General features: G+C 47.2%; 1 protein-coding gene across 2 annotated transcripts in view; it reads left to right on the forward strand.

The window, feature by feature from the left end:
* The window catches only part of LOC8028618, a 74,931-nt gene that overhangs the window by 28,566 nt on the left and 27,356 nt on the right, over positions 1–19,009 (forward strand). For both annotated transcript variants that reach the window (XM_029972219.4, XM_040501199.2), the window contains exons 7-11: positions 934–1,014; positions 8,277–8,330; positions 12,075–12,242; positions 14,648–14,687; positions 17,242–17,333. In XM_029972219.4, coding sequence (XP_029828079.2) covers positions 934–1,014; positions 8,277–8,330; positions 12,075–12,242; positions 14,648–14,687; positions 17,242–17,333 — 435 coding nt within the window. The remainder of the gene's footprint in view (positions 1–933; positions 1,015–8,276; positions 8,331–12,074; positions 12,243–14,647; positions 14,688–17,241; positions 17,334–19,009) is intronic.

Genomic DNA, 19,009 nt, shown 5'->3' on the forward strand with positions numbered 1-19,009 from the left:
TGGCATGGCATTTGCGAGTAAGGAGGGTTGGTGTCATGGAAGCACAATTAAAAGGAAACCGCAAAATATTTGCTTTGCCAGGCTAGTTGCACTGTAGAACTTGAGAGCTACTTCCTTTCGAAAAGAAATTACGGGAACATACTGGACAATCTTGATGTGAGGTGAATGCCCCATTGCCTCCAGCCAAATGGCTTGCAATTTCTTACCTGTGTAGGTATCTTCTCAGTTTTAAAATCATGGTCGCAATCACGATGGTTGCACGATTCATAGAGCAGTCGGGCCGCTTTTTTGGAAACCAGCATCTTTACTACCCGCACTACGCTTCCGATGGCGCATTCTTGCGACAGTTGTTTGCTGAAAACTAGGTTGGTTGGGGAGATCTTCTTCGAAACACCTCGGAGAATGCAAAACAACCTACACTCATAAAAATAAACGAGCTCATTGAGCACGCCGCAAATGCCGGCAGCATGTTTGTTATTGTTGTAACCAAAGCATGAAAGGCAATCTCGGGATGTTTTTGACAACAATAATAGCTCTATCTAGATTATTTGTTTTTCAAATATTAAAAAGATGTTGTTCATAAAAATACTATTACGGCACGAAGAAACAGTTTTAGAACTAACATTTCACACGTCAATAATCTCTCCACCAATGAGAGCTAGGAAACGGTGCTTAGCCAGCTAAACACCTTTCATTATGGGCGGGGCCTAGAGCAGGGCTAACCCCACCTAATTGAGTCTAGCGGTGAAATATCGTAAGGTTTTGATTCAAAGGTCACTTATGGTGATGAGATAAATGTTAAAAAAAATTTTACTCGACTGGGCAATCTTTGAAAATGTTATAGCAAAATTTTATCAAGAATGAATGATGAACACAAATTACATTGACTCTTTTACTTGCCTTGCATTTGCCACTGATGCTCTCTGTTTGCAGTGTTCAGAAAAGCTTTCCGAAGTGATGGCTGAGAATGGCTTACTTAGGGAAGAGGTTGAGAGACTTTGTCTGAAACCACTGGTGAGTTGAAATGCATCATTGTTGCCTTTCTTTTTCTAATTGCTTGTTTAGAAGAGGCTTACTAAGTGTATGTCTGGTAACATTGATTATGCCAAAGTAAACAATGAAAAAATTTTCCTGAAATGCAGCTTCACCTTTTAACCTGCTGTTGACCTCCACCGCTAGTAATCCACTAGCAATGTGGAAGAGGTTACATCTGAGTTGGAGTTTTCGAGAATTGATCCATAGCATTGTTTCGGAGGCTGGCTTTGGTTTATTTGAACATTTTCATATTGGATGCATGTGATTTTCAGGAAAAGATTTTTTCTAAACATTTAAGGAAAGCATTTGCATGCATACATAGTGCTCTATAATTTGTTTAACTCTTTAGTTACCACAATCATAGACCATTGATCACATGGAATTGTTTCCATGCACCGCCAGACTCAGTATTTGGCATGTTTAAATGTGCTGTGCCGTTTCATGGATAGCCAAAGAATTAGGGCTTTGGTTTCGGTGTAGTTTTTCTGTCTTCTCGCGAGATAGAGAAATGCCAGGAGCAATCTAGGGCTCGGTGGTAGTTGTTAAACATGGCATCCTGCCCGCGTTAAGCACCCCGACGAAGACGGTGTCACTCTCACGATTTAACTGTGTCTGCTGTATCGAGTGAATGTCACGGCTGCTGACTCTCTAAGCGGGGAAGTGCCCCTCAAGGTTTATTCAGCCTCCTTTATCGTGGTAAATGCAGTGGTGCCATCCAGTGGTACACCGGTACACTACACTACATCCTCCCTTCAGTAAAACAAAACAACAAAACAGAGGAACCCTTGCTCCAAAAGAAAACATTCAAAAGTCTAGCCTTCTCGGCCTGTGGATCCTTCTGCCGAACCTCGAGACCCGGGGCGTAAAAGCAGAAGTAGAGCCGCGGAATGCCTGTCCAGTTAAGTTGAGGAGCTTTCCTGAGGCGATGCGGTTTTCTGGTCTTGGGCCTTTTGAGCTGCTCCAGGTGTTGTGGGCATGGCTGCCTGTGTTGCCGTGGGGCTGCCAGATGGGCTGGTGGTGCGTTCTGCAGGACTTCCCGTCGTTGGCACTAGGTGCATCCGGTTGTGCTGGAGTACGCCCGTCGGCGTCTCGACTACATATGAGCGGAGGCATTGAGCTGGCCCCATGACAGTTGCAGGACAGTTGGCGTCCCATACCCAGACCTGCTCGCCGGCCTGGAGAGGCCTAAAGGCTCGTTCACACGATGCATTTTCCTCGCGAAACTACGTTTCGCGACAATAGATACGCGAGAACAATGCATCGTGTGAACGGGCTTTAAGTGCACGAGCCACATGCCTCCGGTTGATGTTCGATGCTTGCCGTCTCCTGTTGGCTTGGTCACGCTGAGTGAAGGGGACTGACGGGGGCCAGTCTGCCTCCAGCTGGTGCGACGTCTTTAGTACCCGAGTCTGCAGGCGCCTGCCCATGAGCAACTAAGCAGGGCTTACTCCATTTACGCCCGGGGTGTCCCGGTATACCAAAAATGCCAGGTAGGGATCATCCACCTTCCGCAACAGGTCCTTGACCGTCCTCATCATCCCTGTGGAAAACGGTGGCTGCTTGTGACGTGGCGGAAGCCGTAGGACTTGGCGAAGGCAGTGAATTCTCTCGCAGCAAACTGAGGCCTGTTGTCGCTGCGCACCAGACTTGAGATCCCGAAGCGCGAAGACGCTCTTGATGACATTGATGACAGCAGGTGCTCTCGTCGAGCGCAGGCTGATGATTTCCGGGAAGTGTGACCGGTAATCCACCAGAAGAATATATTCCTGGCCATTCAGATGGAAGAGATCTACTCCCATCTCTTCCCAAGGTAGACTTGGAGTCGTTGACAGCAGCATGAGCTCCGAGCGCTGCACTCTGGTTTCAGCACACATGGGGCAGTTGGACACCAGTGTGTCTATCTGGTTGTTGATACCCGGCCACTAGACCGACTCCCGAGCGATTTGCATCGGTTGATGCCCTGATGCCCAACGTGAATGAGCTCCAGCATGCGGTGCTGAAGGGCAGACGGCACGACGATGCGTGACCCCTTCAGAAGCGATCCTTTGCAGCCGCTGAAATCCCCCTGGTACTGCCAGTACCTCTTGACTTGGAGAGGCAAGTGAGACTGTCGTGGCCAGCCGTTGGCGCAGTACTGAACCCGCAGACTGCACTGGCCGTCATTGGCTTGGGCCTGGCGCAGGTGCTCGAGCTGCGATGAGACGATGCCTGGGAGGGAACGGACAACCTCTTGAACGAAGAGCTCGACTGGATCCACCGGGCTGGACAAACAAGGAATCCAGCAGTGCGCGCGAGAGCTTTTTGGCGGTTGCCAACAGCTTACCCGGTACAAAGAATATTTGGTACTGGGAACTCATCAGCTTCAAGCAAAACCACTGGATCCGTGGTGGCAGCAGGTCAACTACCATCGACCTCAAGAGCACCACCAGAGGTTGATGGTCCGTCTCGAGGAAAAATTGAAGTCATTGAACATACTCCTTGAACCCCTGCACCGCCCCGTGACCGCCAAAGCTTCTTTTTCCATTTGGCTGTACCGTGGCTGTGCGGGCGTTCCGTGGGTGTGAGGGAGCGTGATGTGAAAGCGATGGCCTGACAGGCACCGGATGGCTGCTCTTGAAAGAGTACTGCGCAAAGTCCAAAGGAACTGGCTTCGGCCCAGTTCGTGGTCTTGTGCGCGGTGTGGTAATGAGCCACGCACACGTCTGAGCACAGCAGCTTCTTCAGTTAGGAGCAGGCAGACTGCTGTGCATGGCCCCAAGTTCAAGGCGAGTTCTTGAGCAGCAAGGCTCGGATCGATGCACTCACTTCCAAAACGTGGGGTTAAAGTGCTTGATGTGATTCACAAGTCCCAGTAGACGACGGACACCGAGGCATTGTTCCACGGTAGGAAGCACATGACGCTCCCGAAGAACCACCTTGTTAAGGCGAGTCAAATCCACGCAGAGCCGGTAGCCTCCCGAGATCTTGGGGATGACAACCAGTCCACGAGCCGGACAGTCAGCGCAAGGGTGTGGTGCGTGCCCGCAGAAAGGGCACAGCTGCGTTGGTTTATCAGCTGGTGCTGGCTTTCTCTTGCAGAGGCGAGTGGCGTCAATGGCGAGCGGCAACGAATCGGCCGAGTCACAAGCCTTGCGCTCATTATCAGCATCTTCGTGTTGGCAATTGTGCGTGAGCGCTTCGTGCAACGTCACTCGCGGATTTTGACGGAGCTGATTCGAGAGCTTGCGCTCGATCAAGTCCACAAGAAAACGGTTTTGGATGAGCCGCTCTTCGACGTCGGTCAAGTGGTAGTCGCAGAACTTGACCATCGTTCGTAGCGCAGTGAAGAATGCGTTGTTCGTAGCCCATTGAAGAATGCAATGGAATGCAGATATCTCTAGTACCTTGAAAAAGTCTCCAGGCAAACATAGTGGCGTACCATACACAAATACTGAGTAGCCATGGTTCGAGTCTTGTTTGAATACGGTCTGAATGCCGGGCAGGGGGGGGCAAGAAGCAAGCGGTTGACCTAATGAAGATGCCCGCCCTGTGCCTCGATCGCCACTTTGAGCTGCGCGTGTAAACGCTCCATTGTGCCATTTGCAGATGGGTGGTACACGGTGGAGGGAACATGCTGCGTCCGGAGTGTCGGAGCAGTAAACAAGGAGCACTGGAACTAACATCTCTTGTCTGTCCCGTTGTTACGATAGATGGTCAGTCAATGCGAATGTCCTTGCAACAGTTCCGGCAGAGACGCCGGCCAGTTCTTAAGGCCACATAGTGTATTGATCAACTCGTGTCAAAAGATTTTGAACCCGAGATGATAGGAGGGGTACAACAATGTCAACGTGCGATACGTGGCTCCGTGCTTGGCAGGAAGTTAAAAGATGCCGGGCTTCGTCAGCCCCGGGTATTCTGCGAGGGTGACCTCATGGCGTGGCGTGGCTCAAGTGGTCATGGTTAAGCAGGTCTTTAATGCTCAACGCTCGTGCGTCCCAAGAGGTGGAGTCCGGTGATGCGACAGCACTTGCAGTCAGTGAGGAACGTTCTGCAATGCAATCGGCAGGCACAGCTGGCCGGCCTAAGGGCATGGTGTCTGCCACGATCAGGGTCTTGCACATTCCTTGTGGAAGCTTCTGGAAGAAAAAGCTTGTGCAGAACGGAACTCCATGCTTTGTAAGCTTCCGTTTCCAGCAACTGTTTTATGCTGTGAATAAACTACGCCGGGCGACGATTTCCATGCTCTTTGGCGGTGATGAGCTGCTGTATGTGGGACACTTCTTACACAGTCATCCGGGCTAGCAGCACTCATTTAAGCTGATTGCAGGTGTCTTTTGGCTGGCTGTAGATGCAGTGCCTTTTCTAGCTGGGGCTGCACTCTGCGGAAGTAAAGAGGCAACAATTTGGTAGAAACATATTGTTTGTAATGTGATCTGCCTCACTTAGAAGGGGGCTTTGGTCTGTGTAAACTAGACGTTCACGATTTCGGGCCAAACCGTTGGAAGATAAAGTTTCCTCATAACAAGAGCGGAGTCGTTGGGAGGCTGCCACTGTGCCATTGTTGAAAGAGGCATTGCCGAGATCCATGTTTGCGATCGAGCCAACATTTGCCCTTCGAGCTCTGGGTCACCAGTTTTATAAAGAATGTCAAACAACTATGATATCTCGGATCCAACTGTTTAATCACGTGGCTGCAAGAGCGTCAGTGTTCTGCATGTTGCTTGTGTTGTGAGCTAAAAAGCAAAAGCAAATAAAAATCGACAAAGTTCTTTCACATATGATTAGTGCGGGCCACTACAAGGATTATATGTTCGAACGCCGCCTTGGTGGTCTGGTAATTTTGGGTAATAATAATAATTATGTTTAATTTATTTAAAGCACATACAGAAATCGGCCCACAAAAGTAGTAAATGCTTGTCCGTGGGACCAGGCAGACCTTAAAACAATTAGAAAAAAAGACGCAGTAGAAAACATTGTCTTAACCAGTAGCAAGCACTCTGCTATGCCATGAAAAAAGAAAAACCTGTCTGCACAAAGTAATTAAAGAAGTAGACAGTGTTCAAGGACATGTATATTCAAGATATCCACACGCCTCAATGTAGTGTTGAATGTTCTGCTTCTTGCTGGGAAACGTACAGAGACGTGTGAAAGAGGGCAACTCCTGCATGATGGCAATGTAGGGTGAATTTGGCTAGGCAGGTAATGGAGCAAGTCCGATTGATTTTAGTTTTGTGTAAATTCCCGAGGCTGAAAGGAGCACAGTGCTATCAATGAGACGACGGCTCCAGATGTTGACAAAAAGAATGAAGTTTTAATATTTTACAAAGAGAGAAGACTTGACTTGTACGCTGGGTGTGAATGCTGACTACAGCCCCCTGCGTGCTCGGGGGCCTAGTCCCGAGACAGCGCAGAAGGTGGAACACTGGGTGGAACGAGTGCCGAGTATTAACTGCCCGCGCTATAACTAAACTACAAAGAAAGAGGTGATGGTCGACGCGCCGGCGAGCGGCTTACGGTTCGGAGGACCCGGCTGTCCCCATCGTCGCTGGACTCCGGGCCGGCGTGGCCATCAGAGACAGGAGGTTTCAGAAGATCCAGACGAAAGAAAGACACGTCTGATCCCGGGCGTGGGCTGGTAACGACTGCTCACGAAAACTCGTGAGCCCCAGTTTATTGACAGGAAAACCCAGGTGGCGCCAGTAATAAAAAATAAAAGGAAACATGGCGCCATCTTTTAAATAAACAAAATAACACAAGAAGATGGCGACTGGCGCCATCTATCGCTAATAAAGATTACTACAGAAGTGTTGAACAAGATGTGCTTCGAAGATTGGATATTAGGAATCGGTGATGACGAAGATGCAGCGAAAAGGTTGACACAGACTTAAAGTGATCATGAGGGCATGGAGTTTTTAAATTAGAATGATGGTGCTCTTGGCTGCCCTAAGTCATGAGGGTTACCAGGTCCAACAATCTTTGGTTCTTGGAGGCAACACTGACAAATGACACTGGTATCAGCTAAAAAACGCACCCTTGTGTCCTTACCTGGAGGAAAGAATGGGCAAGGACGATTGTAGTAGCTGGCGTTGGTTTTTTCGGCGCAAAACAAGTGTGTTTCCTTGCGGGGGGGGGGGGGGCTAAACACACGATTATACCAACACTGTTATTCAGCTGGCCTTTTAGACCCGCTGCTTCGGCGAGCTGGCAGGTCGTTTCTACTCTGTGGTGGCTATTGAAGAGGGCGGATAGGCTACCATTTCCTTCAATTGATCTATGTGATGTTCCATGGTGGTAGCCAGAGGAAAGGCAAGGCAATCGGGCAACTTAATTATCTGGACGTCGTTGGATAGTCATTGCAGGAACAGCTGCTTGGGGTTATGTTTGGAAAACCTGTCTGGCTGGGCTAGGGCCTTGTCTCTAGTGGGGTAGTGCAGGACGGTTCAGGCTGGGTCTGGATATTCTGGCCTATGCAGTGCTCTGTGTTAGACCAACATTTGTGAGATCCAGGGTTATAAAGTAGGGTGCCGGTAACGTGTCTTCGACCGGTGTGTTCAGCATCCTATCCCTCCTGTACTTTGAAAGCGGTCTCGATGTGGCAACAAACGACGTCGCAGAACTTGGCGTGTCTCGATGCTTTTGGTTGTCGCTATACGTCCAGGCAAAAGGTATGAGCGAGTGAGAGTGTCGCCGTCGTCGCATAGTCCTAACTCCCAGCAACCGATGTGTCCGTGGACTGCCAAGCCGAAGAGCAACCTGTAGCTAGACAGGAGTCTGCCAGATCCACCTCCACTTCTCTGACTTTACCAAGACCGTGGCCAACGGCAACGTAACTCTTCTATGACGTCATCGGTAGGAAATCGAGGGACAGCTTTTTTGGGATGCGGTAAACACGCCGTCTGGAGACACGTTCTGGGCACCATAGTATACACTCCGTGCGACGCAACCAGCCCGCCGCCGTGCGGCCGTTACCGAAGGTATGCAGTGAGAGCCCCAGCGGAACGAAACCACGCCACATACATTGGTACGCATTGAAGTCGAAGCGGTGTGGTTGCGCTGGGTTGACAGCATGAACTGCTGCGTCCACAGCTTCACACGCGGAAAGGCGCCGCAGGCTGCTGAGTGCGCCTCACTGTCGAATGTCAGCTACTCCGCTAGCGGCACTACGCGCGTTTTTCAAAGCGCCCCCCATAGTTCCCGCACGGAGCGTATATAAAGTGGTGTTCACAACATCACATTAAGGCTTTATGATAATTGCATTCTAGGTTGCCGATGCTACAGTTGGCACCAGCGATGAGGAAGAAGCATTTGACAATGAGGTAGGTTTTAAAATTTGTTTTGGCCGTATATTTAACACTTTTTCTTTCTTAGCAGCCATTATAAAAAAGGTGACTTTTGATTTTTGTTTTTAAACTAAACTGGGTGACACGTAATCAAAATTACTCTTAACATGTCCCTTATGCGTGTTATTATTTGACGATTGAACATGGTGCTGAAAACTAAATTATTGCTAAAGGAGGAAACTTGTGGGTTGAAAAAAATCTGCACATTCTTTTTGCCTTGCCTAATTGCTTGGTGGTCTGACAACACTGAAAACATTGCCATTTTAAAAGGCAATTCCGCTTGATTTCGGAAATTTTGAGATAGTGGGTGATATAAACGTGAAAAGTACTTCAAAACAACCCTAGACCGTTTGACTCATTAAAAGCAAAATATTTTTCGTGCGATCTTGTTATTTACCACAATCGCGAACCGAAACTGAAACTTCGGCACAGCCGGGCAGCATTGTACTTGTGGAATACAAGGGGTCATGTGATCTACTAGCGGTAACCCAAGAAAGACGCGGATGCGAGGGGAAGGGCGAGGAGGGAGGGCGGGCCTAGCCGCGGCGGCGAACAGGCAACGCAAGCAGCAACGAAGCAGGCTATGTAGGCGGCAACCCAGGCGGCTAGTCGGTTGGCACCGGTTGGCAGGTGTGTCAGGGAAACTCATCCCGTACAACTCTCTCTTCCTCTTTTTGTTTCTCTTAGTGCACATGAAGGCTCCCTAGTTTCTCTTGTTCTCGTTCATTTCTTTTTTTTTTTGTCTGTCTCGCCTACTGATCTTTATTGTAGTAGGCTCGCCTCTTTGCTTGCTCAAACGTGGAGCGCGTCCGTAGCGCCGCCCGGTAAGCTCTCCCTGGAAAAGAAAATACCAAGAAAAAAAACTGCGTATGCAACAGACGTCAGCCACAACGGAAATACAAAGTTGGCTGCGCCGCACGTCGCCCGCTAAATTAGCGGATTTTGGTGACTTCGCGCGTCTCAGTTTTTGTCGGCCGGTTTAGTGATCTTTTAGGCGGTATTACGTTATATTTGACATTCGGTCTCTCTAGATGACACTAAAGAGAGTCGCAGTGTTTGGTAACAACCGAGAATGAAGCGGAGTTTCCCTTTAAGGAGAGACATTAAACTAAATTTAAATTAAAAAAAAAAAAACTTTTTTTTAATTTTTAGGTTTTTGGTTTTTGAAACTAATTATACACTCTTACACTAAATTTGATAACCATACACCAAATGGTTACATTGATATAAAACATTTCCAACACATTGAATGCATTTTTCTCAGTTCCACTTTTTGCTGCAAATTTCATACGAAGGAATGTTTTGTTTGAAGGTAAAAGTATTCTGAACCCAGAATCAAGATGTTTCTGAACTGAAATTTACTGGGGAATCGGGCTATTTACTTTATTTTGTTTTAAGTCGAACTCCTCTTCAAGAAAATACTATGTTTTCAAGAATTTATGTGGGACAGATATGCATCTCGTATTTTGAGGTAATAACTCTTCCTGAAATATTTACATTTGAGTTATTAAAACTAGATAGCCTGAAATCCGACATCCCCCACTCTATATTCAAGCAGTCAAAATGGTGCTTAATCGGTTCATTTGCATATCATGGATTTCTTAACGAAGAGTGACACATCTTCTTATGCAGGTATCTAAAGTTGCCCTAGAGAGCTGAAAGTTTGCACAGTATACCTACATCTGACGTTAAATCTCCCCTGCAAATTTCATTCCGATCACCCCCCCTAAAAGGATACTAAACCGAAATTTGGATTTTGCAAAATAAGGCCACAGAAGTGTTGAACAGGACGCTACAAACTCGAAAACATCACTTGTACATCGATATCTCAAATGGATGACCATACTTTTGAAAAAGAGCGCAGTCAAGTGAGGTCTTTGACGTCATTGTCCTCCAGAAGAATTTTAAAATGAGGGGAAGCGGCCTCGCATCTCTCCTCCTCGCTTCGGTTTAGCAGCTCGACGGGACATAGCGGGGAGTAGAGGGAATGGGAATCGTGACGTGCCTTGTCTCGCCGGCCTCGTCGACCATGTTCAGTTGCTCACTTCTTTTCCAAAAATATGGTGATTCGTTAGAGATATCGCTGTATGGGCAATGTTTTTGGTCTTTGCAGTGTCCCGCCTATCCGTCCAGCCTTGTTTTGTGAGCTCTAAATTTCGGTTCAGTATCCCTTTAACGTTGGCTAGCGCCATCGGTACCGAAACACGATGGAGACATCAGACAACCATACGGGTAGTGTGTGATAGCACAGCAACTGTGTTTTGCGCCTTCCGACCATGGAATGTGGACCAACAGTTTAAACAACCTACCGCAACTGTCTGACAAAACTCTCGGAGGCCTGTGCACGCTGGCGACTGCCTCGTCGAAGCAGCGGAGCAAGTCCTACGCCTTCGCTGTGGAAGTTTACGAACTGCGGGTTGTCGGCAGCATGCACAGGCCTCCAGGAGTTTCATCAAACGGTTGCAGTAGGTTGTTTAAACTGTTTGTCTACCTTGCATGGTTGGAAGGCAGAAAACACAGCTGCCGTACAGTCTCCGATGCCTCCACTGTGCTTCGGTACTGACGACGCTCGCCAACATTAAAATGGCAACGTTCTCAGTGTTGTCAGATTACCAAGCAATTTCGCATAGAGTCTATTGTCTTGCTAAAAAAAATATATATATATATATATACATACATACATACAGTGAAACCCGTTTATAACGAACAGCAGGAAACGCTATGATCAGTTCGATTTAGCAAGTAGTTCGATATAGCAAAAAACCTTTACAGCGAACGTCCACGATGCATTCGTTATACACGGGTCGTATCGCCAAAAATAAACAAATAATCTCGTGCCACTTACCACTCAAGAAATTAATTTATTGAATTTTCTGTGCATGCCTGCAGAGTTTTCTTAGTTTATCTCCCCTTCTAAATCGCTTCCCTTCGTAAGCAACCGCTTTACTCTGAATTTTTTTTCTGTGCCCCTTTGGAATTGCTTTTCATTGCTCATTTTTGTTTGCAACTTCAGCTTTTGGAACTTTTTTTTTTCTTTCCTACTTTTTGGGGGGAGGAAGGTGGGAAGGGAATGATTAGAAAAGGATTGTTTGTGGTGTTTTTGGAAGTCTTTATGGGGGGAAAAAGTTAGATATAGCCAATATGTTGTTCATTACAAAAAGTACTTTTTCCATGCATATTTATTTAAATTTTCCGTGAGTTCGATATCGACAATAATTCGCTGTAGGTGGGTTCGTTCTAAACGGGTTTCACTGTATATATATATATATATATACATATATATATATATATATATATATAGGTGAGGCAGAGTAGCTTGAGAACAATGGACCGGGAAAATGTAATAAGTCAGAGATCCGTACTTGCGGAGTTGCTATGCTAGGAGTTTATTGCATGTATTTCGACAGTTTCGCCGAGAGGCTCGGCTTCGTCAGGACATGCAATAAACTCCTAGCATAGCAACTCCGCAAGTACGGATCTCTGACTTATATATATATATATATATATATATATATATATATATATATATATATATATATATATATATATATATATATATTTCTGGTCTAACATTGTTAAAGAATGTTTATGCACACCATTCCTTATATCCTTGATGGTTTAAAAGCTTTGCTTCTTAAAGGCTCAGTTTCCCTTTAAGATGCCCTTTTTCGAGAATGGTGATATCATATATGGTTTCTACCTTCACCCCACCCCCATGAGGTGAACAACAATGTTGTGCTGAGCACTTGCGCTGCCACTGAGCTCGAGGACAAGGTAAAGGAGCTCATTGCCAGGCTGAATGCTGCGGCTGACGAGTACACCAAACTGTACAAGGAAAACAAGCGGCAGGAAAGACTCCTCACACTCTGCGGCTGTGTGGACAGAGGGGTAAGCACTTTCGGCTGTCTTTCCTAAGCCTTTGGGCATTCAGGCAGTTGGGCACTGAACTGTTATAGTCGCCGACAAGGTGAGAATGGCAGGGAGGTGCTTCAGTTGTCCCGCCTCCAGCGCAAGCTCCCTACCTTTGGCGGTGCTTCGGCGTCTTGTGCACCTCGAGCACTTGCGTGCAGCGGGTGCTGGGCACGAAGTGCGTGTTGGAAGCTGGGCATTTGAAAGACACGCCCCGACGTTCTCACTCTGTCAGTGACTATAGTGCACCCTACTTACAATGATAATGAGAGATTGCACTCTATAGTTCAATGAGGTGTTTTGATAGCACATTGACGTGTGTTCTTCAACATTAGAAATGTTCAAGCAGTTTTTTTAGAGACCAACTTACAACAGCAAAGAAAAAAAACCTTCCTCAAATTTCTGTTTTTGTCCCACAAAGAAACCTTTCTTCCTTTCTGCATAGGAAAGGCATGGGGAGTGGGGATAGAGGCGCATTTGCACTTGCGACTCGCAGCAGTCGTGTGACCAACTAGCAAGGTACAAACTTGTGATCGCCAATGCTCACACTGTGGACGATCGGCGAGTTGCTTCTCGAAAACTCTCGGGACCGGCCTTCGATTCCATTCTCCCTGCCACGGCTTGGGTTCGCGTTTCACTGCTTTCCTTTTTCGTTGTCCCACAATTGCACGTGCATCATTGTCACCAGATGAAAAAGACTCATTTTGTTGGCCCGGGTCCGGTACCGTACAATGAAGCAGAATCGCTACATTGATGTGCACTCGCTCGAGCTACCGCGGCACAATATGTCGAGCTAAAAGTGGCACAAATTCGCTGCCGAGCCAATTTATTTTTGGGGCTTTCGTTCAAGTTGGGGTGCTGCTTTTATAAAGAAATGGGCAATTCTTTAATAGCGCCGATTAGAGCAGCTGTAGAGACCTCCATTGCTTTGTATCTGTGACAGCTGCCTCGCAAAACGAGGCCAACCGAGGCTGTCGAGGCATTGGACAGACATGTTGGTTGCTTTTCCCGCAGAAGTGCGTGCTGGATATGAACAAATGTGAGGCGCATCACATGTCACTTCAGAGGCTTCCCTGGATGGTTCAGCTGCCGGGCGACCGGTTAAAAAAATTGGACTGGAAGCGACTGCATTGAACCGGTCGCTTTTGTGACAATAAGCTGTTGCGCAACAGTTGCGACTTGCAACTGTGAAGTTAAAGGTGCTTTAAGGAAGAAATGAAACAATGGAAGAGTATTAATTTTGAACTGAAAGTGATTTTGTTGTAGTATATCAGCTATGAAGCTACCGTATAAACTGGAATATAGGTGGAATTTATTTTTGAAAATGGACCTGAAAAAGACGTCCCTTGTCTTTTATAATGCTCATTAGCGGAAAAACAAAAATAATCTCGCAACACTAAGGGGCTGAAGCCGCCGTCTTGATTTTCTTTGCAATTGCCTGGCACTCGTTCACTTGTTATGATGGTCACAATTCAGTTTCACTTGTGCTCCTTGGTGTGTTACATCTACCGTTGCCGCTCCCGGAGTGATAAAAAGCAAAAGTAGAAGACAGTTCACGGTAGCCTTCAAGAAGGCAATCGCTTATGCAGAGATCCACGGGAATCATGCAGCGCAACGAGAGTTTGGTATATCGGAGAAAGGCGTAGGCTACTGACGAGGCCAGAGACAAAAACTGGCAGCTTGCAGCAAGGCGAAGAAAACTCCATTTTGTGGAAGGACTGCTGTGTACCCTAAATTGGAAACAAAGGTGGCAAATTTTATTCGGGATCTGCATGCCAGATCCCTACCTGTGACATGAGAATGCATTTGTAAGAAAGCTGTCGACTTCGCTCGTGCCTCCGGGCTCTCGAGGGCGCAATTCAAAGGAATGGCATCGTCTTTTTGAATTGCCTTAGTGAACTCGTCGGACGAAGGTTCTGAAGAGTCCGAGTAGTAACGCTCGCGCACTTCCTGTTTTGTGTGCGAAGCGATTAAATAAATGTGCCTTGTTTTCTCGTCCTTCCATATACTTGGCCAATTTTGTTACCCAAGGTAAGGTTGCATTTCCTTGCCATAAAAACGTTTTTTTCGCTTTTCGCAACTTGTAGATTAGGGGGCCGACCTATATTCCGGTTCGACTTATATTCCAGTTTATACGGTAGTTAAAATTTTTGTGAAGCTAACATGTTTAGGAATTCCTGCTCAAGTCTTCATATTTTCCCCACTGGAGTCATTTGGTACATCTAGGACACCTTCCTGGCTAACTTGTTTAATGGTGGATATTCACAATAGTTTTGGAGTAATGTTGATTAGGGTTTCAGCTGGTTAATGAAGGACAACCTGGTATTGGGAATGGAGGGTCTGGTCAACAAGCAGAATGTCACAGGCAGTTTCACTCATTTCAGAAGGACAAACCTGCCTGCTGTGTTGCATCTTCCACCTCAGGCATGTCTTATTGAAAATATTCCTTTATTACATAGAATTGTGAGAGCGTGTTGGTTAAACATCTTGGTATGCGAACGCAAAAGTAGACAAGGGACACAAAAAAATGCCTTGTCTACCATTTGCATGTTGTATAATAACGGTGCCATGTTTTTATGTGGATGAGTTTAGATTTAAGACCAACTGAAATAGAACATTGTCATATGTATTGGCTTCAACTGGGAAGTGCAGAGCATAAGGACTTTTTTTGCCACATAGTCCTAAATTTGTGATAAAAGCTAGTTGATGTCTAGCATTTAGTGTTGTGTGAATAACCAAACTCGGTTATTCGCTGCCACCATGTGCACAAAACAATTTTGTTTAAACTATAACATTTTTTTAAAGAGTGTGGACAATCGTTTGATTGTCCACATTCATTTATTAGCAAAGCATGTATTTTCGGTTTCCTGGGGTGCCTCCCCCTGTATTCTACAAATACGTCGCACTAAGGAATCAATGGGAAATTTTTGTTGTCTGCGCAAGATGGCGACGACGTAGACTGAACTTGATGGGCGAAGCCAGAGCATCGGATATCGCCCCAGCAGCGGCGCCTTAATGATATCATGCGCGCGAGTTGACTGATGACCTCTGGCGTCTGATATTATGCTCGGATAATTGTAAGATTGGCGACCTCATTGACCTCTAGCCGCTCTAGCATTGCCTATTACAGCCCGGTTGGCTTTTAGGTTTCGGGCCTTACGCCCTTAGCGTAGGTTTGTGCTACCGTATGTCGTGCTACAGAGGAGAGTTTGGGAGGAAATCATTTGCAGCTCCAATTGGTCAAGCCGCGTCCCGACCGCAGTTGTCAAATGACGAGCCGCGAATGTGTTCTCGCTTTAACCAGAATGTGCCGATCTGCATGCAGAAAAAAGACGAGAGTGCTGGAAATATACTGAGCAAAACGAATCACCTTTGAAGAGTGGCGTGTCAAGTTACCGCCAAAGAAGATTGCGGTAAAGGAAAATTTATAAAAAAGGTTACGACCCCCGTTTGTGAGAAATACAAAAACATTACGTCCTATGGCTACACCCACAAGAATACGCCACCCAAAAGGGATGCACTGATAGTCACGCGTGTGCGTCCCTCCTTGCTACAGACTTTGCAAAGTTCTAAGTGTAAATCCTCGTGGGGTTTGAACTTTTTTATTGCTTTACTTCATGTTTTATTATAATTGTAATTCACAATAGGGTTCCACATTGAATGCCAGCTACGCATGGTCTAGCAGCATAGTTACGGTGGTTACAAAATGGCGGAAGACCCGGATCTCTTTGGAACCAAAACTGTACCGCTATCGTGTGATGTTGTGGCTTACAACTAATACAAGATCACCAATAAGTGACTCAAATGTTTTTAGAGCGCAGCTCTTAGGGGCCCGTTTCCGGCTTGAGCGGCGTCGGCGTAACCGCGAGGTCACGTGACCCCCCCTCAGGTCACGTGACCCCCCTCAGGTCACGTGACCCCCCTCAGGTCACGTGACCCCCCTCAGGTCAAGTGTCCCCCCCTCAGGTCACTTGACCCGCCTCAGATCACGTAACCCCCTGAGGCCACGTGACCCCCTCAGGCCACGTGACCCCACTGAGGTCACGTGACCCCCTGAGGTCACGTGCCCCCCTGAGGTCACGTGCCCCCCTGAGGTCACGTGACCCCCTGAAGTCACGTGACCCCCTCAGGTTACGTGTCCCCGCTCAGGTCACTTGACCCGCCTCAGATCACGTAACCCCCTGAGGCCACGTGACCCCCTGAGGCCACGTGACCCCCTGAGGCCACGTGACCCCCTGAGGCCACGTGACCCCCTGAGGCCACGTGACCCCACTGAGGCCACGTGACCCCACTGAGGCCACGTGACCCCACTGAGGCCACGTGACCCCACTGAGGCCATGTGACCCCACTGACACCATGTGACCCCCCTGAGGTCACGTGACCCTCTTGGGGACACGTGACCCCCGAGTTCACGTGACCCCCCTGAAGTCACGCGACCCCCGAGGTCATGTGACCCCCCTGACGTCACACGAGCCCCCTTAGGTCACGTGACCTCAAAGAGTCACCTATCCCTCAGTACACTTCCATCTTCCTCCTCAAGAGCTGCGCTCTAACGGGCGCAGCTGCGAGTCACTTACAGGGAATTGTAAATGGCTTTTTTTTTTTATCACCCCCCTTTATTATTTTAAGATTGAATAAAATTGGATATCTCTTCAACCGTTTTACATAGCTTTCGTGATGTTTTGTTGCTCATGCTGATGAGGGGTATCTCATGGTTGTTTCAGGTGGTCCAAAAAAACATAATTTCTAAACACTGTTTATAAAATGCAGACACTATATTGCACCATAATACTTTGGCATTTGAGTCTTTGTGATTTAGTGAATATAGAAATATTAAGGTCCGGCAAATACATTTTTTTTTCGTGACCTGCTTTTGTGCTGGTCTTGATGTTCATTCCTTTCATTTACAGCATGTTGACATACTACCTAGTCCTATTCAATCCTTCACGTGCTAATGCATGAATTGTTACTTTGTTAGGCACTGTAACATCCAGCAGAGGATCACAATTACTTGAGCCTGAAATTCTTCACACGAGGAACGTTTTGGCTAGTGCCCCAGCTATATCCGAGGTAAGTGTCCCTCACTAAAAAAACTTCATGGTTAACAAATACAATTTTGTTTCAGTTTGTGCCAAATGTGCCTTGCCCTGTATTGCTAGCTGGTTCAGTGAAAAAGTTTTGGAAAGAGTATTCAACTTTTTTGTTTTCCAACAACTGCATATGTTAGAAATTAAAGCAAAAATACTGATTGTAGTATTTTTCTACTCACATGTGCTCATACAGCTACCTTCGAGGGCTACTTTCTTTTGTATCGGAAAAAACCTCTTGATATCCATAACCATATACAGTGCAGACCGCATATAACGTATGTCTCGGGAGTCGCGAAAATCCACACTATAAGCGGTACCGCACTATAACCAAAACATCAATTTTTCAGGCCAAAATACACGCCATGAGACAACTTACCTTTATAAAAGAATTTATTTTATGTTAGATGAAAAATAAAGCTTAGTTTGAGGAAAGTCTTTATTTCACCAGACTAGTACAGTTCTGTCTCAAGTGTGTCACACATTTTGAAAGAAATGAGCAGCTTTTGCCTGGCGCAGCCTTTTAACGGCGTCGCGGGTTGCGGACGGACATTGCGAGCTTCAGGATTGCTAACCCTAATCACTTTTCTCCGGAGATGAAAACGCGTGAAAATTAGCATCCTTCGTACGGTACGCGCCAGTGATATCTTGAACTTGAGCACACGCATGAAATGCGCCAAATAAGAAATCCGGGCGATGTTCGAGGACATAAATGCTTAGAAATCACCACTGTAGTCGAAGTAAACAAACACAACGACACGGGCGTTTCTGCTGTCTTGAGAGCGCCGCCACGACATCGCCGCACGAGTAGGTGGATCTTCCCTTCTAGTACGTGCTGGGTTATCATAGCGACACACAACAAAAATTCACAGTCAAGGATGGCGCTTTTACACAGAACGATGAGATGCACGCCGTCTACGACAAGGATCACAACCGACGCCATGTTTGCGGAATAGAAGCAGCCGGCCCGCGACCGGCATGCAACGCGCGCGAACACTTCTCCTCGACCTGCGATTGGTGTGTCGTTGTGGTTGTTTGTTTCTTTGTTTCCAATGCAGCGGAGGGCACGGCCGGTCTAGAGCGGAGAGGCACGTGAACGACTCGTGCGTGCGTCCCTCCGTCGCTATGGCAACTGAAGCCCCCCTCTCTTCGCTTCTCCCCGTGTTTTCGAGCAACCTCCTTGCCCTGCGAGTGCAGCTTGCAACTTGCGCCGTCAGCTGCGTCAGCGCCGTTATCTAGTGTCGCACAGGGAAGCGAGCTCACTGCTCCAGTCGTCGGCGCGGTCGGCGGGCTGTGCCAAAAACCGCACTATAACCGGTATTTCCCTTCGCGCGCCTGCATTTTAAGCGGTATGTAATTACATGGAGTTCTATGGGAGGTGAACCGGTGGTTTAAAAAAACCGCGTTATACCCGGTCCTGCACTAGAAGCGGTTACGTTGTAAGTGGTCTATACTGTATCACTATACTCCTTTCATCCGTAAGCTGACGTTACAGTGGGATCTGTGCGTTCACCGGACCCATCCTCCACCTCCCTTTCATCACCTGACCCTGCTCTCTGCGTGTGGGCATGGGCAGGAGCGTGATCATGTGGCTAACGATTCACATGTGACTGATCCAACAAGCATACGACTTTTACCACACTGGCAGCTGAGGGGTGA

This window comes from Ixodes scapularis, unplaced genomic scaffold (assembly GCF_016920785.2).
Source record: "Ixodes scapularis isolate PalLabHiFi unplaced genomic scaffold, ASM1692078v2 PGA_scaffold0__279_contigs__length_252992795, whole genome shotgun sequence".
Taxonomy (NCBI): domain Eukaryota; kingdom Metazoa; phylum Arthropoda; class Arachnida; order Ixodida; family Ixodidae; genus Ixodes; species Ixodes scapularis.